We start from the raw sequence: 25,250 nt of genomic DNA on the forward strand, positions 1-25,250 counted from the left end.
GAGCCTAAGACTTGCCGATCAGAAGGTCGGCGGTTCAAATCCCCGCAATGATGGGGTGAGCTCCTGTTGCTCGGTCCCTGCTCCTGCCAACCTAGCAGTTTGAAAGCACGTCAAAGTGCAAGTAGATAAATAGGTACCACTCCAGTGGGAAGGTAAAGGGCGTTTCCGTGCGCTGCTTTGGTTCGCCAGAAGCGGCTTAGTCCTGCTGGCCACATGACCCGGAAGCTGTACGCTGGCTCCCTCGGCCAATAAAGCGAGATGAGCGCCGCAACCCCAGAGTCGGTCACGACTGGACCTAATGGTCAGGGGTCCCTTTACCTTTACTTTACCAGTGGGAAGAGCAAAAGGAGATGTGAATATTTTGGGACATATTCCTCATCATCATCCTCAAGGCGATGCATTGATTTCTGGGGGCCCGTTTAACTTATTTTATTCATTTTGTTTATTTCGTAAAATTTATACCCTGCTCGAGCGGTAAAATGGGTCCCTTCTGAGTATGGCTCTCGTTGGAATAGCAGTAATATTGAAAGAGTTCAACCAGCGCAGCCCCGGTACCTCTGCATAGAGTTTGTTTTGCTAACTGTGAAACAACATTTTATTTAAAAATATATATATACAGTTTTGTATATGAGACGAGATTGTCTCTGCTCATGTGCAAAGCGCATGTTTAAAAACGAAGCCCTTTGCACACTTGGAGCAATGAAGTGTAGATAACTGGGCATTTGAAAGGACAAGCTTTCTGGCACTGGAGTGAGCGGAACTTTTTTTTAGTGAGTGTGATGGAGGGAGAGAATAGAGATTGCAGAGAATCTGCAGCGGGAATTGACAGTGATGGTCGAGAATGGCCATCATAAAGTACCGTATTTTTTGCTCTATAAGACTCACCTTTTCCCCTCCTAAAAAGTAAGGGGAAATGTGTGTGCGTCTTATGGAGCGAATGCAGGCTGCGCAGCTATCCCAGAATCCAGAACAGCAAGAGGGATTGCTGCTTTCGCTGCGCAGCGATCCCTCTTGCTGTTCTGGCTTCTGAGATTCAGAATATTTTTTTTCTTGTTTTCCTCCTCCAAAAACTAGGTGTGTCTCGTGGTCTGGTGCGTCTTATAGAGCGAAAAATACGGGTACTGTAGTCCTCAACACCCCCCCCCTCTCTATCCCAACACACACACACACACACAATAACACACACAGCTTCTCTGCAGGTCGCTCTGACACAAATTACCATCCCTTTCCCCTTCCTCGGTGCAATTTGTCACCTTTTATTAAGAACCTGCCAGTTCGGCGGAGGGCTTCTTGCTGGTTACCTGTCAAACAGCTCGCCACCTGTCACCAGCTCAAGGATGAGGGTGATCTGCGAGGTAGTCTCAAAGATCTCTTTGAGTTTGATCTAAAAATAAAAAAAGAGATAAAGGAGGTTGAGCAGGGGGGAATGGCATTTTAACTTTGAGGCAAGCTGGTCTCCAAATACGAAAAAGCAACTCACAAACCCACACGGACAAGGATTGTAACTACGTATGCTTTGCATACATTAGATACCAGGTTCAATCTCTAGCCTCTCCATGTAGAATAATAGAATTGTAGAGTTGCACCTTGCCAACAAAGGTCTGTATAGTAAAAGCTATGGTTTTCCCAGTAGTGATGTATGGAAGTGAGAGCTGGACCATCAAGAAGGCTGTTCGCCGAAGAATGGATGCTTTTGAATTCTGGTGCTGGAGGAGACTCTTGAGAGTCCCATGGACTGCCAGAAGATCAAACCTCTCCATTCTGAAGGAAACCAGCCCTGAGTGCTCACTGGAAGGACAGATCCTGAAGCTGAGGCTCCAAGACTTTGGCCACCTCATGAGAAGAGAAGACTCCCTGGAAAAGACCCTGATGTTGTGAAAAATGGAGGGCACAAGGAGAAGGGGGTGACAGAGGATGAGATGGTGGGACAGTGTTCTCGAAGCTACCAGTATGAGTTTGACCAAACTGCAGGAGGCAGTGGAAGACAGGAGTGCCTGGCGTGCTCTGGTCCAGCGGGTCACGAAGAGGCAGACACGGCTAAACGACTAAACAACAACAAGAGTTGGATGGGAGCCCGGGGGGTCATCTAGCCCAACCCCCTGCAATGCAAGAATAGGCAGCTGGGGATCGAACCTGCAACCTTGGCGTTATCTTCACCACGCTCCAGCCAACCGAGCTGTGCATGTAACGTAGGGAAATGCGCCCATCTGAAATCCACCTAGCTCAGTCGGTGTGGAAACTGCTGAGCTAGATGGACCCAGTGGTACAAGCACAGCCCTCGTTTCTCTCTAGATCTGTCATATTCAGAACCATATCCTGGTAGGCTGGGGGAAGATTCCAGCCTGAGATTTGCTGCCAGCCATTGTAGACAACACTCAGTTAGATGGAATAGGGGTCTGACTCAGGATGCTTGTGAAACATGGACCGCTTGTAAATGCCATCTCCAACTCCTCGGAAGATTCCATCAGCGGCCTCACCGAAAATTTTTGCACATCACTTGGGAAGACAGGTGAATTAAAGCCAGTGTACTGGAAGAAGCAAATACACCAGTGTCAAAGAGATGATTCCTCAACATCAACTTTGTTGCACTGGGCATGTTGTGCGGATGCCTGATGATCGTCTTCCAAAGCAACTCCTCTATTCTGAACTTAAGAATGGAAAGCATAATGCCAGCGGTCAACAAAAGAGGTTTAAAGACTCTCTCAAGGCAAATCTAAAAAAATGTAGTTTAAACACCGGCAACAGGGAAACACTGGCCTGCGAGTGCTCCAGTTGGAGAACAGCCTTTACAAAAGGTGTCGTGGGCTTTGAAGACATTCGAACTCAGGACGCAAGGGAGAAACGTGCTAAGAGGAAGGCAGGCTTGGCAAATCCACACTGTGATCAACCCCCGCCCAGAAACCAATGTCCCCACCATGGAAGGACGTGTGGATCCAGAATTGGCCTCCACAGTCACTTACGGATTCATTGTTAAAACCGTGTTTATGGAAGTCAGTCTTACTCGGCTACAAGGGATCGCCAAAGAAGTACAGTACATTGATTATTGCTTTCATTTTATGGATCAAGGGTCTCGTTAGATAGTAAAATTCATGGTAAATTGCTGTTTTAGGGGTTGTTTTTAAAAGTCTGGATCCGATTACCGTATTTTTCCATCTATAAGACACCTCCATGTATAAGATGCCCCCTATTTTGGGGGGCTCCAATTTAAGAAAGGGACGCGGGTGGCGCTGTGGGTAAAAGCCTCAGCGCCTAGGGCTTGCCGATCGAAAGGTCGGCGGTTCGAATCCCCGCGGCGGGGTGCGCTCCCGTTGCTCGGTCCCAGCGCCTGCCAACCTAGCAGTTCGTAAGCACCCCCGGGGGCAAGTAGATAAATAGGGACCGCTTACTAGCGGGAAGGTAAACAGCGTTTCCGTGTGCGGCTCTGGCTCGCCAGAGCAGCGATGTCACGCTGGCCACGTGACCCGGAAGTGTCTGCGGACAGCGCTGGCCCCTGGCCTCTTGAGTGAGATGGGCGCACAACCCTAGAGTCTGTCAAGACTGGCCCGTACGGGCAGGGGTACCTTTACCTTTTAATTTAAGAAAGGGGGGGGGGAGAGATCTATCAGTGTATGACACCCCCAAAATTTGGACATTATTTTAAAGGAATAAAACCAGTCTTATACACGGAAAAATACGGTAATCTGTTTTGCATTCCTTGCTATGGGAAAGCGCGCCTTAGTATTGGAACGCTTTGGTTTTGGAACGGACTTCCGGAATGGATTGAGTTTGAGAACCAAGGTACCACCGTGTGTGTGTGTGTGTGTGTATATATATATATATATACACACACACACACACACACACACCACACCTTTTCAGCCAGGGAGATTTCCTGCTTGCGTTCTTAACAGCAGCACATCTGGAAATAGACAGTTGTGAATGCGTTTTTTCCCCTCCCCTCCAGGGAGGAGGAAAGACTTGGAAATTGCATTTAAAACAAAACAAAAAAGAAGAAGAAAACAAGAAAATGTCACGGTTTCTTTAGACTTTTGGTGACACCGCACATTTCATGGCACTTTCATGATTAAAACCGCAGCTGCTGGAAAGATCCCGCCGTGTAAGTGACGCTGGGAGAAGGAGGAAGAGGCTTAATGCTCCCCCCCCTTCCTTTAATACGTGGCGGCGCAATCTCTTATTAACTTCAGAAGTTTACAATCCTATTATCGCTCCCTATCAGCCGCCTGCAAGCAGGGGAGGCTGCAGATAGGAGTCGCAAAAGGGTAAATAACAGAAATAGAATTCCATATATATTTATATATGTGTGTGTGTGTGTGTGTGTGTGTGTGTGTATCTATCTGTATATAGATAGACACACACACACACACACACACACACACTGGTACCTCGGGTTAAGTATTTAATTCGTTCCGGAGGTCCGTTCTTAACCTGAAACTGTTCTTAACCTGAAGCACCACTTTAGCTAATGGGGCCTCCTGCTGCTGCTGCGCTGCCAGAGCACGATTTCTGTAACCTGAAGCGTATTTAGCCTGAGGTACCACTGTATATATGAATGAACATCTGAGTGAACAAAGAAGCTTGCGAATGTGAGGGGTGCATGTGGAAATCCTAAACGCCCCCCCCCCACGAAACTATTGGTTATTAGAGCAAAAAATTAGGTCAACGACAGCTTGGAATAATGGCTGTTCGTCCTTCAAGTTGCTGTTACGCTTGTTTTTTTTTTTAAAAAAAGAAAATATTGTTTGACTGTTTATTTTATTAGGGTGCAGCGGCCTTCAGCCCCTGCTAAAAACCTGTTCAGTAAGGCAAGCCTATGCAGATATGTAAAGCCAGCAGGTTTTAATATGTACCGTATTGGCCTGAATATAAGCCGTACCCGAATATAAGCCACACCTTTAAAATTGGAGGGGGGGTACGACAAAAAATACCCGAATAAAAGCCACTCCATTTCTCGCTCCCTCACTTCCCGGCCTTGGGGGAGACTATGCAGGGGGCGGGCGTTGCTTTGCTGCGATCCTGGCGCTGTTTACCCCGCGCTCCTGGCTGCATACCGTAAGGTCGTGAACATAAGCCGCACTTCAACTGCCCCTCGCCCGCTGCTGAAGCAGTTACGAGAGCTGGGACCAGGCAGGAGGAAAGAACGGACTCTCCTGGACCCCTTCAAAGCCCTGGTTTTCTGCAGGGTTTTTTAAGGGGGGTGCCTAGTCCTCCCCTCATCGCTCATCGACCCCCAAAGCGCCCGTCTTTAGTAGGACTAAGCGTCGGGTGCTGCCATTCCTCTCTGCAAAAAACCTGGAAGTCATAAAAGTGAGACTTATATTCAGGCCAATACGGTAATTTCATTTTATAGTGTGCACAGTCCAATCGATTGATGTAATGCCGGTTTTATTAATATTTCTATAGCACTCAGGGCTGTGGTTTCTAAGTGGTGTCAAACAGCATTTGGAATGCTGTGTACAATTCTGGCTGCTTCGCCTCAAAAAGGATACAGTCAAACCTCGGTTGTTGGACGTAATCTGTTCCGGAAGCTCATTCGGTTTCGGGGAGCTCCCGTTGCTCAGTCCCTGCTCCTGCCAACCTAGCAGTTCGAAAGCACGTCAAAGTGCAAGTAGATAAATAGGTACTGCTTCGGCGGGAAGGTAAACGGCGTTTCCGTGCACTGCTCTGGTTCGCCAGAAGCGGCGTAGTCATGCTGGTCACATGACCCGGAAGCTGTATGCCGGCTCCCTCGGCCAATAAAATGAGATGAGCGCCGCAACCCCAGAGTCGGTCACGACTGGACCTAATGGTCAGGGGTCCCTTTACCTTTACTAGCCTCATTGCCTATTTGCTGCCTAAGTGTCATTCAGAAGCATGGCTTCCTTCAGTTATGTTTGCCATCATCATCTTCTTCTTCGGTGATCCCTCGTAGCCGAGTAAGATCATCTTCCATAAACACGGTCTTAACAGTGAGTCCGTAAGCGACTGTGGAGGCCAATTCTGGATCCACACGTCCTTCCACAGTGGGGACATAGGTTTCCGGGCGGGAGTTGATCCCGGTGAGGGTTTGCCAAGCGTGCCTTCCTCTTAGCACGTTTCTCCCTTGCGTCCTGAGTGCGAGTGTCTTCAAAGCCCAAGACACCTTTGGTAAAGGCTGTTCTCCAACTGGAGCACTTGCAGTCCAGTGTTTCCCAGTTGTCGGTGTTTAAACTACATTTTTTTAGATTATAGGGGTTTTTTTAGCTTCTGAATACCAGTTGCTGGAAACCACAGGAGCAAAGAGGGCTGCTATACTTGGCTCCTGCTTGCTGGCTTCCCATGGGCAACTGGCTGGCCATTACGAGACCAGCATGCTGGATTTGGCTTGATCCACTGGTCTCTTTCACTCACTGGCTCAGATCCTCAAACCTGCACCTCCAGAACTGTTGACAGCTTCCCCCCTTTCAAGGAATTAACTTCTCTTTTACAGAGCAGCATCCAATTCCTAGAAGGATACGATCTCGCAACTCGGCAGACTTCCATAATGTGCCACGGAAGTCCAATATATGGGGATGTTATTCGAATCGTCACGCTTTGCAGCTTAAAGGCAACCTATTAGAGATTATAAGGAGAGTGTCCTGGGGGATTATCCCACATCCGGCAGCTGAAAGGCTCTGTGGATATTGATGGTGATAGGGCCCAGGTGCCCCCATGGGATGCCTAGCTGATTTTAGAGACAGTCTTTGTGTACGCGATTTACCAGCCAGTCACGAAGGACACTGACCCTCCGGTTGCAAGGAGCCCCAAATCACAACCTTTCAAAAGACAGCATTAAGCAACCAGGAAGCGCTGTCTGAAATTGAGCTTCAGCTGCTGCGCTCTACATGGGGCTACTTTGGAGGTGACCCGGAAACTGCAACTAATCCAGAATGCGGCAGCCAGACTGGGGACTGGGAACAGCCACCAAGACCATATAACACCACTCCTGAAAGACCTCCATTGGCTCCCAGTACATTTCCGGGCACAATTCAAAGTGTTGGTGCTAACCTTGAAACACCCGGAACAGACTTGGCCCAGTATACCTAAAGGAGCATCTCCACCCCCATCGTTCAGCCCATTTCACTGAGGTCCATTTCCGAGGACCTTCTGGTGGTTCCCTCCCTGCAAGAAATGAGGTTACAGGGAACCAGGCAGAGGGCCTGCTCAGTGGTGGCGCCTGCCCTGTGGAATGCCCTCCCATCTGATGTCAAGGAAATAAACAACTATCTGACTTTTAGAAGACATCTGAAGGCAGTCCTGTTTAGGGAAATTTTTAATGTTTGATGTTTGATCGTGTTTTTAATATTCTGTTGGGAGCTGCCCAGAGTGGCTGGGGAAACCCAGCCAGATGGGCAGGGTATAAATAAGTGTTGTTGTTGTTGTACCACAGCCCTCTGTCTTGCCAGGTTCAGAAAAGGGCATGGAGAGGCTCTCCTATTGGAAAAAGGCTTTTAAGGCTTCATCTTGATCGCCCATCCTCTGATGCGGCATCTCTAGTGGTTCCCCACGTGACCCCTGAGGTCCACTTGGAGAAAAGCAATGACAAACCTAGACAGCATCTTAATAAGCAGAGACATCACCTTGCCAACAAAGGTCCGTATAGTTAAAGCTAAGATTTTCCCAGTACTGATGTATGGAAGTGAGAACTGGACCGTCAAGAAGGCTGATCGCCGAAGAAAGGATGCTTTTGAATTCTGGAGCTGGAGGAGACTCTTGAGAGTCCCCTGGACTGCAAGAAGATCAAACCTCTCCATTCCGAAGGAAATCAGCCCTGAGTGCTCACTGGAAGGACAGATCCTGAAGCTGAGGCTCCAAGACTTTGGCCACCTCATGAGAAGAGAAGACTCCCTGGAAAAGACCCTGATGTTGGGGAAGATGGAGGGCGCAAGGAGAAGGGGACAACAGAGGACGAGATGGTAGGACAGTGTTCTCGAAGCTACCAGCATGAGTTTGACCAAACTGCGGGAAGCAGTGGAAGACAGAAGTGCCTGGCGTGCTCTGGTCCATGGTGTCACGAAGAGTCGGACACGACTAAACAACTAAACAACAACAAGGGTTCAAGCCTTTGGTGTGGCAGGCCCCTGACCTGCGGAACTCTCTCCCACCCCCCCAGGTCATTCACACTCTGACACACCCGTTCTATCCCAAACATCGTGCTCTTTTCGCCAACTCCCCTTAACTTACAATATTCGGATGCGACAGCCTCAACAGCACACCGATTTCGGTCCTGACGATTTTCTTGTCGATCTGAAAGCGAAGAATAGAGTGCATCTTAAGGACCCCCCACCATTTTCCCGTTGTTTTTGCCAACTTGGAGAGACCTGCTGAAGGTAAGCAGGGACACAGGGACCAACTACAGATGAATTCTGGCCAAACCTGATGATCACTCCCTTCTCTTAGACTCTGTCTCACTCTGACCTTGAGGTGGAGTGGGGAATCCCTGCAAAGATCAAGCAGCCTCATCTAATCGTTCCTCGTTTGAGATGGCATTGGCACTTACCGTTTTCTTCAATATTTTGGCAGCGTATTGGACGTTAGTTCCTTTCTCCTCACAGCTGTACACCACCGACGTGGCTCCCCTAAAGAACCGGGGGACAGAGAGAGGTGATCACACATTCCCCCCTCCCAGAATGTATATACAGAATGAGTTTTTTTCCTATTTTTTTTTAAAAAAGAAAATAAGCAATAGATCCTATTCCTATTGGGAGAAATAACCAACCAGGGAATTGCCAGAAGCCATATCAACGTGTTTATTTATATTCATTTATTTTTGCTATTTCATCTGAGTTTTAAGTATCTGACCAAGAAGCTTAGCATGTAAATGACATTTTAATTGTCTTTCTGGTACCAATCACAGGTCTTTCAAGGCTACTTTCTTTTTAGGCTATTCCATTGGGAATCTTATTAATTTTTTTGCAGCTGTTGTGTTTTTCTTTTTAATAATAATAATAATAATTTATTATTATTTATACCCCACCCTTCTGGCTGGGCTTCCCGGCTTCCCCAAAAAATATTAAAATACTGTAATACATCAAACACTAAAAGCTTATTATCATTATATGCCGTAATTCCCCCTTCAAAGTTCAACTGAAGGACAGGATATCAAACAACAACAACAACAATCTTTATTACGGTCCAGAGACCCAACAAATCGTTACAAAGCAATGCACAATTAATACAAGCCTTCCTCCAAGTTAAACAAGCATTTTGTTCAGAATATAGGGATCATTGGTTCTTGCAACCACCGATAGAAACTTTGCCACTGTTAACGTTCTAGCATTTGTCCGGTCTTCCAATAGGGACCTGACATAGTGAGCGTCTGATTTTCCCGGGAAAGGTACCAGCAAGGGTAATATCAGTTCAGCCCTGGCCTGCTCATATTTTGCACAGTGCAACAAAGTATGTTTTATGGAATTGATGTCTTGAGGACACGAGCAAAGTCTGTCCTGGTAGGGAACTTACATTAAAAACCTGACAGTACCAAACTATCGAAGGCTTTTCACCAAAGCCAGACTAAACGTCTTTCCTTCTGCAGTATTGGATGGCAGGTTGAGAGGATATCAAACAAACAAGTAGTGATGTCACTATTGCACTGTAATTGTGAATGGATCATAATGTTTTAGGAGGCAAGCTAAAGAACTTTATTGAAATCATTGCAGGAAGGGATGGTCAGAACTGTGTTTGAATATATTTTTCTTTCATAATTTATATATTGCTTGATTGCAGGGGAATAAAACCCTCAAACTGATTAACGATAAAACCGAAGCCATCTAAGTTGGTGGCTATCACCACCTCCTGTGGCAGCGAGTTCCGCAGGTTAACAATGTGTTGCATGAAGAGGGGCTTTATTTCTGCTCTTGAATCTTCCAACATTCGGCTTCATCCGCAAGTTCTAGTGTTATGAGAGAGGGAGGGAAACTCCATCCACTTCTTCCATGCCAGGAATAATTTTACAGGTGTCAATATCATGTCACCACATAACCCAACAAGCACGTTTTGACTTGTGTAAACGTTTTTGTGAAGCACATTCCACTAACATGCATTTTCAGTGCACACTTTCCCCCTTATGCACTGGTACCTTGGTTCTCAAACTTAATCCGTTCCGGATGTCCGTTCCAAAACCAAAGCGTTCCAAAACTGAGGCGCGCTTTCCCATAGAAAGCAATGCAAAATGGATTAATCCGCTCCAGACTTTTAAAAACAACCCCTAAAACAGCAATTTGACATGGATTTTACTCTCTAATGAGATCACTGATCCATAAAACGAAAGCAATAATCAACGTACTGCAATCAGTTCATCAGTAGCCGGACTGGGTTCCATACAGCCACGAAAACAAAACAAAAAAAGAGCCACAAAAACGCAAAATAAATAGCAAAAACAGACAGACAGACCTCAAAATGGAAGCGTGGCACTCAAATCAAAAGCATAACACTCAACACGGAGCACGTTCAGCTTCCGAAAAAAGTTTGCAAACCGGAACACTTACTTCCGGGTTTGCAGTGTTTGGGTTCCAAGTTATTTGAGAACCAAGGCGTTTGAGAACCAAGGTACCACTGTATGTGCATTCGGAGAACTACACTGCCAGATTCAAATTTCGATCCAGCAAACTTTTTTTGGGGGGGGGGGGCGGCACTAGGATGGGGAAGTTTGGCCTTTCCTGGGATTGTGGATTCACACAACTGGGTGCAGAAGGGACTTAGAGACCAGCCCCCAGTCCTCATGCGTGCTTCTGGCTTGCCTTTGCTAAAACAGTTTTTAATTAAAAACCGCAATGCTAAAGAAGCTCTAAACCTTTAAGCGGCTTTGGAGCCCGAAAGGGACCCCGTCTGGCCCAGGCCTGGGGACTTGACGGCCTCCGTCCCTTCTGAGCAGATTGGCAAATTTGTGTTTACGGGGAGATTACATGCTGATCAGCACAGGCTGACAAGAAATGCTTCGGGGGGGGGGGGAGCGAAATGGCTCGTGCGTCGCACAGCCTGGGAGTTGGCTTCCTGAGGTGCAGCCAGGGACACCCGCATACCCGCCAAAATTAATAATAATAATAATAATAATAATAATAATAATAATAATAATAATAATAAATTATTTATACCCTGCCCATCTGGCTGGATTTCCCCAGCCACTCTGGGCAGCTCCCAACAGAATTAAAAGCACAATAAAACATCAAACATTAAGAACTTCCCTAAACAGGGCTGCCTTCAGATGTCTTCTAAAAGTCAGATACAGGGGTACCTCGGGTTACATACATTTCGGGTTACATACGTTTCAGGTTACAGACTCCGCTGACCCAGAAATATTGCCTCAGGTTAAGAACTTTGCTTCAGGATGAGAACAGAAATCGTGCTCTGGCAGCGCGGCAGCAGCAGGAGGCCCCCGTAGCTAAAGTGGTGCTTAAGATTAAGAATAGTTTCAGGTTAAGAACGGGCCTCCGGAACGAATTAAGTACTTAACCTGAGGTACCACTGTAGTTGTTTTATTTCCTTGACATCTGATGATTTATGTATGATGATAAATGTTAAAAGTGAAAATGAATCAAAAAATGTTTTAAAAAAGATCATAGCCAAGTAATTATTTATTGTAACTTAAAAGTGAATTTCTGTTTCTGTTCCATTATTTGCTGATGTCTTGAGAGTTAACTTTGATGCGCACTACTGTATCCCAAAGGATTATTGAATATTTCTTTTTTTATATATAAGCCGTTCCATTTCAAAGTTAAGACCTTTTTGTATCGGACATTGGCTCAGGATTTCAGTGTTTAATCTAGGGAAGGGTTTGTACCAACACCTGACCAATGAGGAATTTGTCAGCAAATGGCAGAAAACCATTGCTAAAAAAGCCACCTCTATTGGTCTGTCACCCCCCCAAGTGTATTACCTGGGTTATGAAGGTGCCCAAAAGATTTTAAAGCAAAGATTATGGGATAATGCACACAGTGACTTGCGATCTCGATCACACGCAGTCTGTAGTCCGCTGGCAGAAGGAGTACAATATGGGCATGTCTTTAAGTCAACATCTTAGATTAAAAACCTGACAGTACCAAACTACCAAAGGCTTTTCACCAAAGCTAGACTAAATGTCTTTCCCTCTGCAGTGTTGGATGGCAGGTTGAGAGGAGTTCCCTACTAGGACAGACTTGGCTCGTGTGCTCAAGACATCGATTCCATAAAACATATTTTGTTGCACTGTGCAAAATATGAGCAGGCCAGGGCTGAACTGATACTACCCTTGCTGGTACCTTTCCCGGGAAAATCAGAGGCTCACTATGTCAGGTTCCTACTGGAAGACCGGACAAATGCTAGAACGTTAGCAGTGGCAAAGTTTTTATCGGTGGTTGCAAGAACCAATGAGCCCTATATTCTAAACAAAATGCTTCTTTAACCTGGAGGAAGGCTGTATGAATTGTGTATTGCTTTGTAATGATTTGTTGGGTCTCTGGACCGTAATAAAGATTGATTGATTGATTGATTATTATAAGGCGTGTGGTCTTCGTTGTACATTGCCGCCTTGCAGCAATATAGAAAAGGCGCCGTGCAAATTAAAAGTGAAATGGAAATGCTAGGAAACAGCAGCTCTTAACATCCATCAGGATGATGGAAATAGCGGCGTCTCCGGAATCTGCATCAGATATACTTCCTCTCGCTAAGAATAGCCTGGTTTTGGCATCTGTTCCGCCGAACCTCATTATCTGCAGCAGCAGGTGGATGGGAAAGTAAAATTAGCTGTGCTCACTTTGCCCCTTCCTTCCCCAGATCCTTTGCAATTTCCTCCTGCCCACATCTCTGTATATTTCCAGCAGCATAAGCAAAACCAACTTTGACGTCAGATGCTGACAAAATGCCTGAAACTCCATCTTTGGTGGAGATGGAGCAACAGGAGCCTTCCTGGTGCTGAGTCAGGCCACTGGCCCAGCCTGATTGGCAGGCTGTGGTCATTTCCAAAACAAATACAGTGGTACCTTGGTTGTCGAACTATAATAATAATAATAATAATAATAATAATAATAATAATAATAATAATAATAATTTATTTATACCCCGCACATCTGGCTGAGTTTCCCCAGCCACTCTGGGCGGCTTCCAATCAAGTATTAAAAACAATACAGCGTTAAGTATTAAAAACTTCCCAGAACAGGGCTGCCTTCAGATGATAGGATAGATGCCTATTTCCTTCACATCTGGCAGGAGGGTGCTCCACAGGGCGGGCGCCACCACCGAGAAGGCCCTCTGCCTGGTTCCCTGTAACCTTACTTCTCGCAATGAGGGAACCGCCAGAAGGCCCTCGGAGCTGGACCTCAGTGTCCAGGCAGAACGATGGGGGTGGAGGCGCTCCTTCAGGTATACAGGACCGAGGCCGTTTAGGGCTTTCAAGGTCAGCGCCAACACTTTGAATTGTGCTCGGAAACGTACTGGGAGCCGGTGCAGATCTCTCAGAACCGGTGTTATATCGTCCCGGCGGCCACTCCCAGTCACCAGTCTAGCTGCCGCATTCTGGATTAATTGCAGTTTCTGGGTCACCTTCAAATGTAGCCCCACATAGAGCGCGTTGCAGTAGTCCAAGCGGGAGATAACTAGATAACAAATCTGTTCCGGGAGGCTGTTTGACTCCCGGAACCGTTTGAAAACTGAGGCGTGGCTTCCGATTGAGCGCAGGAAGCGCCTGCAGCTGATCGGAAGCCGTGTCGGACGTCTGGCTTCCGCAAAACGTCCGCAAAACAGAACACTCCCTTCCAGGCTTGCGGCGTTCAGGAGCCAAGCCGTTTGACAACCAAGGTACCACTGTAGAGCAACAGTCCAGTCCTCAGGATTCGGAATAAAGGGCTGATTTCAATAGGAACCTAGGAGAGGAGCTTTTTAAAGTCTGATTTACACCTCCAGCGCTCCTCTGCTGCCCCCTTGCCTTTTAGTGTCCTACGAGGTAACCCCACCGCCCTCCAGGGGGCAGTGTGGTGTAGTGGTTAGAGAGGTGGACTCGTAATCTGGGGAACCGGGTTCGCTTCCCCGCTCCTCCACATGCAGCTGCTGGGTGACCTTGGGCCAGTCACACTTCTCTGAAGTCTCTCAGCCCCACTCACCTACAGAGTGTTTGTTGTGGGGGAGGAAGGGAAAGGAGATTGCTGACCGCTTTGAGACTCCTTAAGGTAGTGATTAAGCGGGATATCAAATCTACTTTAGGAATGTCTACTCTAACCATTACACCACACTGTCCGCCCAGACACATTTCCATGCATTACACTGAGATTCACCTGACATATTCTCCATGCACATGGAAAGTTATAAAGGAGGGTAAAAGAAGAAGAGATAGATAGGTTGAAATTCTTGTAGGATATGATCCATGAGAGACAGTCAAGTACAACATTCCTTGTAATGCTAGAGAAGACATGCGAGGGAGTGTTTGGTCCAGCCAGTCGAAGCTTCCTGTTCCTCCTGGCTGGAGCATCCTTCCTTTTGCATGTGATAGAAGGTGGGCTTGACCTTACCTGTCCAGGTAACGAAAGGACGAGTCACGCAGCACCCTTCTCTCTTTTTGACTTCCTTCTTCATTTGACCAGCTTTTAGCTAGGACTGCTCTGCCAGCTCTCAGCTAGCAGAAGCACTGGGATTCTTCCCCCATATTGGGTAGATCCACATGTACATATTTGTAACTAACTCTGCCTTCAGGAATCCAACTGTGAACTGATGTGAGTCAACTTCTTTTATTGACTTTGAATAAGATTGTGGCTTCTTTATTCTTTGAAGAGGGATTCAAGGAAACTTAACAGGAACGTACAATTCATTCTGAAGACAGGTTGAACTGTATAAAAGTGACCGGCTCACACAAGCCTGCAACCAACTATCTGCTGTGCATGTAAAAAGGGGAATGTAACTCTGCTACTACTCTGGGACACAGGTGGAGCTGTGGGTTAAACCACAGAGCCTAGGACTTGCTGATCAGAAGGTTAGCGGTTCGAATCCCTGCGACGGGGTGAGCTCCTGTTGCTCTGTCCCTGTTCCTGCCAACCTAGCAGTTCAAAAGCATGTCAAAGTGCAAGTAGATAAATAGGTACCGCTCCAGCAGGAAGGTTTCCGTGCGCTGCTCTGGTTCGCCAGAAGCGGCTTAGTCCTGCTGGCCACACGACCCAGAAGCTGTATGCCGGCTCCCTCGGCCAGTAAAGCGAGATGAGCGCCGCAACCATCGAGTCGGCCACGACTGGACCTAATGGTCAGGGGTCCCTTTACCTTTACCTTTAACTCTGCTAGTCCAATTAGGAAGGATATTGATAAACAATATATCCTCTCCTGCCACCCTGAAGCTCCCCACAATTCTTTGGAAGCTGAATTTTGCAAGCAGAGCAACCTTGCATGTTGTGAAAGGGGGGCTGGAGTCACGACTAGAAAGGAGCAGTGTTCTTAAGGAAGGGCTTTTGCAAAATTCCAGATAATCTCTTAAGTGAAAGCAACTGTTCTTCTCTCACTCCCATGAGCCAGATGGAAAATTAACAAAGGCTAAGGTGTCTGTTTGTTCAATTTGGCTGAGCATGCCTTAAGAGAGATACCACGGAGGCGGTGGCAAGACTGAAAGAAAGGCGATGAAACAGTGAAATGAATTCTGCTTTTTCTCCCTCCCTCCCTGGGAGAGCCAGAGAGAGAGAGAGAGAGAGAGAGAGAGTCTATGTCCCTAATTAAGGATTTACCCAACGGCTCTGTTACAGCCACCGCACTGATCAGGATTAATATCCCCCAAATATAAGCATTTTAAAAACACATCTCAATGTGTATTTACTAGAAGAGCATGCCAGGAGCTTCCTAAAGACCCAACACATTTACCCCCACCGCCGCTTGAACGTTCACCAAGTGATTAAACATCACCCAAGGAAACTAAAGGTAAAAGGTAAAGGGACCCCTGACCATTAGGTCCAGTCGTGACTGACTCTGGGGTTGCAGCGCTCATCTCGCTTTATTGGCCAAGGGAGCCGGTGTACAGCTTCCGGGTCATGTGGCCAGCAGGACTAAGCCGCTTCTGGCGAACCAGAGCAGCGCACGGAAATGTCGTTTACCTTCCCGCCTACTTGCACTTGGACGTGCTTTCGAACTGCCAGGTGGGCAGGAGCAGGGACTGAGCAACGGGAGCTCACCCCGTCATTGCGGGGATTCGAACCGCCGACCTTCTGATCGGCAAGTCCTAGGCTCTGAGGTTTAACCCACAGCGCCACCACCGCTTGAATGTTCACCAAGTGATTAAACACCACCCAAGGAAGCTAAATATCCTGCAAAACATCATCGCTATCTGTGTTGGGTAGTGTTTAGATTGTCGGACGACGACCTGAGAGAGACCAGGATTCAAATCTCTCTACTCGGCCCTGAATATCCCAGGGTGTGTGGCTTTGGGTGTGGCCAACCTCTCAGACTCACCTACCTTGCAGGGTTGTGGACAAAAATGGCAAGAGGGGGCTTGCTCTTCAGGTTAATGAAAAAAGCGAGCAAGAGTTGTTTTATGATTTCTTATTGTCAGTTCAAAGAAGTCCTTGGCAGCTCTGCTGGGGTGCGAGACATCCACCCAGGCGTGTTTCTGGCGGCAGGCATGCGCACCCAGAGGTGCAGAATGCGAACCAGTGCTTATCGGCTGCTGAGCGCAATGGGATTGACTCCCATGCAGAGTTTCACAGCTTTCGTTGTGAAAATCAAAGGGGGGCGGTGCAAGGTGGGGTGGGGTCTGAACCCTGAAGGGCAAAAGACTGGATTGCCCGCTAGGCAGATTTAAGCACGTGCTTAGGGGCAGTAGCACAACAGGGGCACCAAAAGGAAAAAGGAATGTATATTTTTTGGAAAGAAGTAGACATTTGCAGACACATGCGGCCCTCCAGACCTTGGTGTCTGGCCCCCAAAACTCTCCCAGGGCACAGTCCTCACCAACCTCCCACAGAGCTGTTGTCGGTAAGTGTAGACAATACGGAGCTAAATGGGGCAAGGTCTGATTCAGTACATTGCACTTTCTTAATTTCCTATTTAAATTCAGAATCACGAGGACTGGAATCTTACAGTACATCACCTAACAGTATGCAGGTGGTAACACCTAACAGACGTGGGTGGGACTGTGGTCTAAACCACTGAGCCTCTTGGGTTTGCCGATCAGAAGGTCGGCGGTTCGAATCCCCACGACGGGGTGAGCTGCCGTTGCTCTGTCCCAGCTCCTGCCAACCTAGCAGTTGGAAAGCACGCCTGGGCGAGTAGATAAATAGGTACCAACGTGGTGGGAAGGTAAACGGCATATCCGTGCGCTCTGGTTTACGTCACGGTGTCCTGTTGTGCCAGAAGTGTTTTAGTCCTGCTGGCCACATGACTCAGAAAGCTGACTGCGGACAAACACCGGGTCCCTTGGCCTGAAAGCGAGATGAGCGCTGCAACCCCAGAGTTGCCTTTGATTGGACTTAACTGTCTAGGGGTCCTTTACCTTTACCTAACAGTAAGGGAACTCCTATGGTTGGGGCAATCTGCTTTGCTAGCAGATTTCCCAAATTCAGTCCCCAAAAGCATCTCTGGGGCAGGAGGGCTGGAAATATTTCCCCTGCCTGAGACCCCCAGAGAACCGCTGCCAGACCGTGTCAACAATCCTGGCGCCATTATTTGTGTGCCTCCTCCACGTGAGGTCTGGATGTTGGCAACACAGAGAGCAGAGCCTTTTCTGCAGAGGCTCTGCCATTTGTAGAATTCTCTCCCCAGAGTGGCTTGCCTGGCTCCTTCATTATACACCTTTAGGGAGCAGGCAGGGCCGGATTTAGGTTTGATGAGGCCCTAAGCTACTGAAGGTAATGGGGCCCTTTCTATGTCCAGCTGTCCTTTGACAACAACAAATAATTGCTGTTTTTTTTCTTGAATATATGCTATATGATCATTTATGGACCTAATAGGTATCTAAAGCTATTTGCAGATTAGAAATAGGAGCTTACCCAACACTGTTGCTGGATGTAGGTTTTATTTTATTGGTTTTTTTATCTCATATTTCGGAAATGTACATCCAGGTTTCCCCCCCCCTTTAATTTTTTTGGGGGGCCGCCAAGAGAGTGGGGCCCTAACCTATAGCTTGCTTAGATTATACGTAAACCTGGCACTGGGAGCTGGCAAAAACATTCCTCTTCTACCAGGTTTGGGGGTGATTAATATTCTGGAAGGGAGGGCTATTGGTTCGCTTTGTTTACGTTCTTGTTTTTATTCTGCACTTTGTGTTTTTATGCTTTGGACTGCCCTGCCAGCTTTGGATGAAGGGCGGTATGCAAATCAATTAATAATAATAATAATAATAATAATAATAATAATAATAATAATAAGTGGAGCAGTGTCTCAGTATAAGGCACCTATTAAAACCAGCCTTTTATTTGGAAACATGAGGACTGGAATCTTGTTACTGTTTTAGAGGAAAGACTGCAGCTCAGCGGTAGAACACCTCCTATGCCTGCTGAAGTTCTGGGTTCAATTCTCAGCGGCATTTCCAAGTAAAGTTGGGAAAGGTGGCTTGCCTGAGACCCTGCAGCGCTGCTGCCCACCCGTGTAGACAGTATGGGGCTAGATGGACCAATAGTCTGATTCAGTATAAGGTGTGTTACGTCCCAACTTAAAACCAGTCCTGTATTCGAATCCACGAAGCCTGGAATCTTACAGGGAGTTTCCAAACAGCGAAGTAACTCACACAGCTTAGCGTTTCAGCACCTGCTTTGGACGCAGAAGGTGCCGGGTGCAATTCTCAATATCTCCACGTAAGCCTGCCCCAAATCCCGGAGAGCTGCTGCCAGCCAGTGTAGACTGTACTAAGCTAGATGGACTAGTGATCTTCAGAATAAAATGGCTTCCCACCCCTTTGGTCCCTCCAAAGTGTCATGCATGCCGATGATAATACAGTGGTACCTCGGGTTAAGTACTTAATTCGTTCCGGAGGTCCGTTCTTAACCTGAAACTGTTCTTAACCTGAAGCACCACTTTAGCTAATGGGGCCTCCTGCTGCTGCCGCACCGCCGGAGCACGATTTCTGTTCTCATCCCGAAGCAAAGTTCTTAACCCGAGGTATTATTTCGGGGTTAGCGGAGTCTGTAACCTGAAGCGTATGTAACCCGAAGCGTATGTAACCCGAGGTACCACTGTAACAATAAACAGCCAGAGGGAATTCTAGATCCCATCCTTACCTGCCGAGTTCCGAGCCCATGATGTAGAAATCCTCAAGGACTGCATCCCTGCGGGATCCTTCGATCCAGTACTCGTCCTCCAGCGGCTTTGAGGTGGGCATCTTTGGGGCAGAGGCGAGGGTCCTTCCCGGAGGCGAGGAGGCTGGCTTTTCGCTTGGCCCTCTTAAAGCATCGCAGATGGGCAGGCGGGGAGGGAGCGGCGGAGATGGGAAAGCAATTTCCAGGATTATCCGGGGAGGATCAGAATAAAAGTCCTCAAATCTCCCTCCTCCGCTTCCAGCTCCACACAAGAGGGTGGCAGGTGGGCCTCTGCTGCGCTTCTTCGCTGGCTGGATGGAGCCCCTCGGGCCGCCTCACACGCTCCTTGCACGCTCCTTACATGCGCGTTTTGCACGAGGCCCCCAGCTGCCTCCTGCAAAAGAAAGGCAAGCGAGTCTTTGCCTTTAGAGATACCCCTTGAGGTTTTGGGGTGCCTGAGAACTCCTGCACGCTCTCTCACTCAGGCCTGGGTTGGCCACCTCCTCCAGGTGGCCAGGTGATGAGGTGTCTTCTGCTTCTGGACAAAGTCTCCGTCTTTTTCTACATCATGGGGATCACCTTGAGGAATAATAATAATAATAATAATGTACCAATCTGGCAGAGTAGGACAAGTCAAGTTATTCCTGTCCCCAAACCCCAAACCACCCTCCCTCCAGGCCATTGCAAATATTTTTAGGTGTGGGGGGTCTAACCCGGAGAGGAACGCTCCCCCACCCACTCCAGTTTCAAGATTTAAATCCAGGATTGCTGCTGGGGTTGGCGTGGGAACCCCTGTTTTGCCAGGTGCCCAAGAAAAAGATACGGCCCTTGCTTGCTCCTCTCCAGTAATTATAACAGTTACAGCATCTATATTTGGAAAATAAACCCCACAATATCAGCGGCTTTCCAAACCTGGGCTGCAGCCTTCCTTTCGGCGAGGTTCAAGTTTCACATGGCGGAGTGCAATTTCTCCCTCCGGAGCGGTCCTCCGCTCCTGCTCTGGTGGATGATGCTCAGAGGATGCTCAGAGACCACGCCCGGGAGAGACAACATCCCGGTGACCTCTATTTGAGAAAGTGTGGCTTGCCAGCTTCAGCCTCAACTCGGCTCGCTCCTGCCACCCAAAGGCGCCTGCGTTTCATTGCCACTTCCTCCGGCGCTCCAGAGCAGAGATGCTGCAGCATGAGGAACTCATTTCGTATCCTGCCAAGCTAGGGGATCAGGGAATCGTACCATTGCAGAGTTGGAAGGGACCGCTAGGGTCATCTAGTCCAGCCCCCTGCAATGCAGGAATCTTTTGGGACTCAAACCCACGACCCTGAGATTAAGAGTCTCGTACTCTACCAACTGAAGACAGGAGTGCCTGGCGTGCTCTGGTCCATGGGGTCACGAAGAGTCGGACACGACTGAACGACTAAACAACAACAACACTCTACCAACTAGGGATGCAGATGGCGCTGTGGGGTAAACCACAGAGCCTAGGACTTGACGATCAGAAGGTCGGCAGTTCGAATCCCCGCAATGACGGGGTGAGCTCCCGTTGCTCGGTCCCTGCTCCTGCCAACCTAGCAGTTCGAAAGCATGTCAAAGTGCAAGTGGATAAATAGGTACCGCTCCGGCGGGAAGGTAAACGGTGTTTCCGTGCGCTGCTCTGGTTCGCCAGAAGCGGCTTAGTCCTGCTGGCCACATGACCCGGAAGCTGTACACTGGCTCCCTCGACCAATAAAGCGAGATGAGCGCCGCAACCCCAGAGTCGGCCACGACTGGACCTAATGGTCAGGGGTCCCTTTACCCCTTTTACCTTACTCTACCAACTAAGCTATAGCAGGTTTAACCTGACTGTTTGCTTGTGAAACATGGACCACTTATAAACAGCAACTCTACTTTACACTTCTTGACATTACAAACATCAGAGGACCCAAAGGGGCTAGCCGAGCCCATCTAGTGAAACACAGACCACTTATAAATGCCATCTCCAACTCCTCGGAAGCTTCCATCAACGGTGTCTCAGAAAGTTTTCACACATCACTTGGGAAGACCGGCGAACTAATACCAGTGTACTGGAAGAAGCAAAGATCACCAATGTCGAAGCAAGGATTCTTCAGCATCGACTTTGTTGGACCAGTCATGTTGTGCAGATGCCTCTTACTCGCCTCTTCTCTAAACTAAAAAAGCAACCCTGTGTCAGGAGGTTTTTAACGTTTCATTTTTAAAATTATGCTTTAGTGTGTGTTGGAAGCCGCCCACAGTGGCTGGGGCAACCCAGTTGGACACGCAGGGTATAAATAATAAAATGATTATTATTAAATGATAATGATGATGATTATTATTATTTATTATTAATATTAAGATTGCCGGAAGAAATATCAACAACCTCAGATATGCATATGACACAACCTTGATGGCAGAAAGTGAGGAGGAATTAAAGAACCTTTTAATGAGGGTGAAAGAGGAGAGCGCAAAATATGGTCTGAAGCTCAACATCAAATAAATGAAGATCATGGCCACTGGTCCCATCACCTCCTGGCAAATAGAAGGGGAAGAAATGGAGGCACTGAGAGATTTTACTTTCTTGGGCTCCATGATCACTGCAGATGGTGACAGCAGCCACGAAATTAAAAGACGCCTGCTTCTTGGGAGAAAAGCGATGACAAACCTAGACAACATCTTAAAAAGCAGAGACATCACCTTGCCAACAAAGGTCTGTATAGTAAATGTTTTCCCAGTAGTGATGTATGGAAGTGAGAGCTGGACCATAAAGAAGGCTGATCGCCGAAGAATGGATGCTTTTGAATTCTGGTGCTGGAGGAGACTCTTGAGAGTCCCATGGACTGCAAGAAGATCCAACCTCTCCATTCTGAAGGAAATCAGCCCTGAGTGCTCACTGGAAGGACAGGTCCTGAAGCTGAAAATCCAAGACTTTGGCCACCTTGTGAGAAGAGAAGACTCCCTGGAAAAGCCCCTGATGTTGGGAAAGATGGAGGGCACAAGGAGAAGGGGACGACAGAGGACGAGATGGTGGGACAGTGTTCTCGAAGCTACCAGCATGAGTTTGACCAAACTGCGGGAGGCAGTGGAAGACAGAAGTGCCTGGTGTGCTCTGGTCCAGGGGGTCACGAAGAGGCGGACACGACTGAACGATTAACAACAACATTATTAAAAGGGCTCGAATGCTGCCAGCTTTCTTCCTAGGGAAATTGCTTTATGTTCTAAAAATCATCCAACATCCAGCTTTGCGGAGATGCCCTTGTGATCAGGTGCTGTGGCAAATCCTACTCAGCCTCCTCTTCTCTTCACTTTGGCATCCTCCGGGCAGTCGCTGGTCTTTGAGCTGCCCCCCAACCACCCCAAAGAGAGGTGCTTCCTTATACTGCCCCACAGGGGCCTGGGACTTGTCTGTCGATTCCCAACAGCAAGTGCAGGCAGACTGGCTGGCTGCGTTCCCTCGCCCGCATGCTTGCTTGCTCCATGGCCGCCTCAGCCCCTGGCACCCAGCACCAAGTGGCCAAACCCAGAGGCACCATTCGCTTATGGAGCTTGTAGCCAGGGGTGCTGCAATAAACAGCCGTGCCAGTCTTTGGGAGGCAGAGACGCGAGAGGGCATCAGAGGGGGGAGGGAAGAGAAGAGGGGCAGAGGCCAGTGTTGCCCACGCACCCCTGACCATCCTTCAAGGCACCCCAGGGAGCCATGGCACACGGGTTGAAAACCACTGTTGTAAGGGAAGGAGAGACCAGGGACCTTTGCCCAGCCCTAGAGATAGATGCAAGTCCTTATATTCCGCTGGGCAGCTGCTGTCGTGGGTAATGGCCACAGGGCGGGGCTATTGGCCTCTTTATCAGTGTCGCTGTGGCTTTTCCTGATGGGTTTTGTTCTGTGTTCCTATTTGTAGCCTGCTTTTCTGTGTGGATACCAATTAAAGTGGCTCGTGGCAAAAGTGAAAAATGGAAAATACCAGAAACGGGAATGTAGAACGGGGGAACTTAGCTAAACTGAGTCAGGCCAATTAATAATACTAACACTACTATTTTAAGACAGCATCTTAAAAATTAGAGACATCACCTTGCCAACAAAGGTCAGTATAGGAAAAGCTCTGGTTTTCCCAGTAGTGATGTACGGAAGTGAGAGCTGGACCATCAAGAAGGCTGATGACTGAAGAATGGATGCTTTTGAATTCTGGTGCTGGAGGAGACTCTTGAGAGTCCCATGGACTGCAAGAAGATCAAACCTCTCCATCCTGAAGGAAATCAGTCCTGAGTGCTCACTGGAAGGACAGATCCTGAAGCTGAGGCTCCAAGACTTTGGCCACCTCATGAGAAGAGAAGACTCCCTAGAAAATACCCTGATGCTGGGAAAGATGGAGGGCACAAGGAGAAGGGGACGACAGAGGACGAGATGGTGGGACAGTGTTCTCGAAGCTACCAGCATGAGTTTGACCAAACTGCGGGAGGCAGTGGAAGACAGGAGGGCCTGGCGTGCTCTGGTCCAGGGGGTCACGAAGAGGCGGAAACGACTAAAAGACTAAACAACAACAATACTATTGCTGCTACTGCTACTGCTACTACTACTAATTTATTACTTATACCTCACCCATCTAGGCGGCTCCCAACCGAATATGAAAAACACCATAAAGCATCAAACATTAAAAACTTCCCTAAACAGGGCTGCCTTCAGATATTTTCGAAAAGTCAGACAGTTGACTCTGACTCTGAACCAAAGTATGATTTAAAAAGGAAGACTGGAAGCCGCTTTTCCCCGAGCCACAACCTTGCTGCATCACTGACTGCTCTGCACTGAGTGGCAGCAGAGCTCCAGGATTTTGGAAAAGGGCTGCCTTCTCAGCCTTACCTGGGGTCTGAGCCCAAGACCTTCTGCCTGCGAAGCAGAAGCTCTACTGCTGAGCTATGGGTCTTTCCCCAAAGTGAAGGCCTCTCTTTTAAGAACAGCGCAGCACATCTTCCTTTGTTTTGCATTTAAAACCTTTCCAAAGGAGTAAAGGGGTGAAGGCGTTAAACCTTCTGGCGGGGAAAGGAAATTTTAACATCAAGATGCAGCAGATCACAGGTTAAAAGGCGCCTGGATTTTATCTTCTCCCTTCTTTTAAAAAGATGTTGGAAGGCAGACGAGGGAGAGAGAGAGAAGGATGGGGGTGCACGATGGAGAGCCGGACCCCCAAACTTTGGATTGAGGGGTGCGAAGCCTTTAGAACGAGGGAAAAGCAATGTCTTAAAAGGAGACCCAGATTGATGCAAAATCTCACTATCTTCAAGCCTCATTTTCAACTGCCAAAAGGGTCAGCAAAACTTCCTGTCTTGTCTCTCACTTTCCCTCCCCCCCAAAAAAACCCCCCCTGCTTCCTTCTCTGTAGGTTGGCAAAGGGATCAGACCAATAGGCCTGATTTGGTATAACCCAACACCCTATATCCCTATTCACATTCCCACCCACCCCCAAACCATAAGAACTGTAATCTTGCTTTATTTTAAAGGAAAATATTCAGTGGTTAAGGGACATGGGTGGCGCTGTGGGTTAAACCGCAGAGCCTAGGACTTGCCGATCAGAAGGTCGATCAGAAGGTCGGCGGTTTGAATCCCCGCGACAGGGTGAGCTCCTGTTGCTCGGTCCCTGCTCCTGCCAACCTAGCAGTTCGAAAGCACGTCAAAGTGCAAGTAGATAAATAGGTACCGCTCCGGCGGGAAGGTAAAGGGTGTTTCCGTCCGCTGCTCTGGTTTGCCAGAAGTGGCTTAGTCCTGCTGGCCACATGACCCGGAAGCTGTATGCCGGCTCCCTTGGCCAATAAAGTGAGATGAGCGCCGCAACCCCAGAGTCGGCCACGACTGGACCTAATGGTCAGGGGTCCCTTTACCTTTACTATTTAGTGGTAGAGTACAGATTCTGAATGCAGATGGCGCCAGGTTCAGTTTGCCCATGGGGCAGGGCGCACCGCGGGGCCTCCGGAGTCTGCCTGCCTCCTCCCACTCAGCCGCCCTACAGCTGGGGGGGAGGCAGCAGGCGGACCATTTGGGCAGCACGGAGCCTGCACGCGCCCAAGCCACCATGTCTCTCCCAGGATAGATGCGTGGCTCCGGCA

At 48.2% G+C, this 25,250-nt stretch overlaps 1 protein-coding gene across 1 annotated transcript in view; it reads right to left on the reverse strand.

Moving 5' to 3' along the window:
* LOC310668457 (calcium/calmodulin-dependent protein kinase type IV-like) overlaps window positions 1-20,292 on the reverse strand; it is a 39,044-nt gene extending 18,752 nt beyond the window's left edge. The window contains exons 1-5 of the mRNA XM_083421784.1: window positions 20,076-20,292; window positions 19,146-19,742; window positions 8,495-8,573; window positions 8,179-8,241; window positions 1,302-1,384 (exon numbers count right to left, since the gene is read on the reverse strand). Coding sequence (XP_083277910.1) covers window positions 1,302-1,384; window positions 8,179-8,241; window positions 8,495-8,573; window positions 19,146-19,246 — 326 coding nt within the window. The 5' untranslated portion in view covers window positions 19,247-19,742; window positions 20,076-20,292. The remainder of the gene's footprint in view (window positions 1-1,301; window positions 1,385-8,178; window positions 8,242-8,494; window positions 8,574-19,145; window positions 19,743-20,075) is intronic.
* Between the last annotated feature and the right edge of the window lie 4,958 nt (window positions 20,293-25,250).

This window comes from Podarcis tiliguerta (genome assembly GCF_965153285.1).
Source record: "Podarcis tiliguerta genome assembly, chromosome: 18".
Lineage (NCBI taxonomy): Eukaryota > Metazoa > Chordata > Lepidosauria > Squamata > Lacertidae > Podarcis > Podarcis tiliguerta.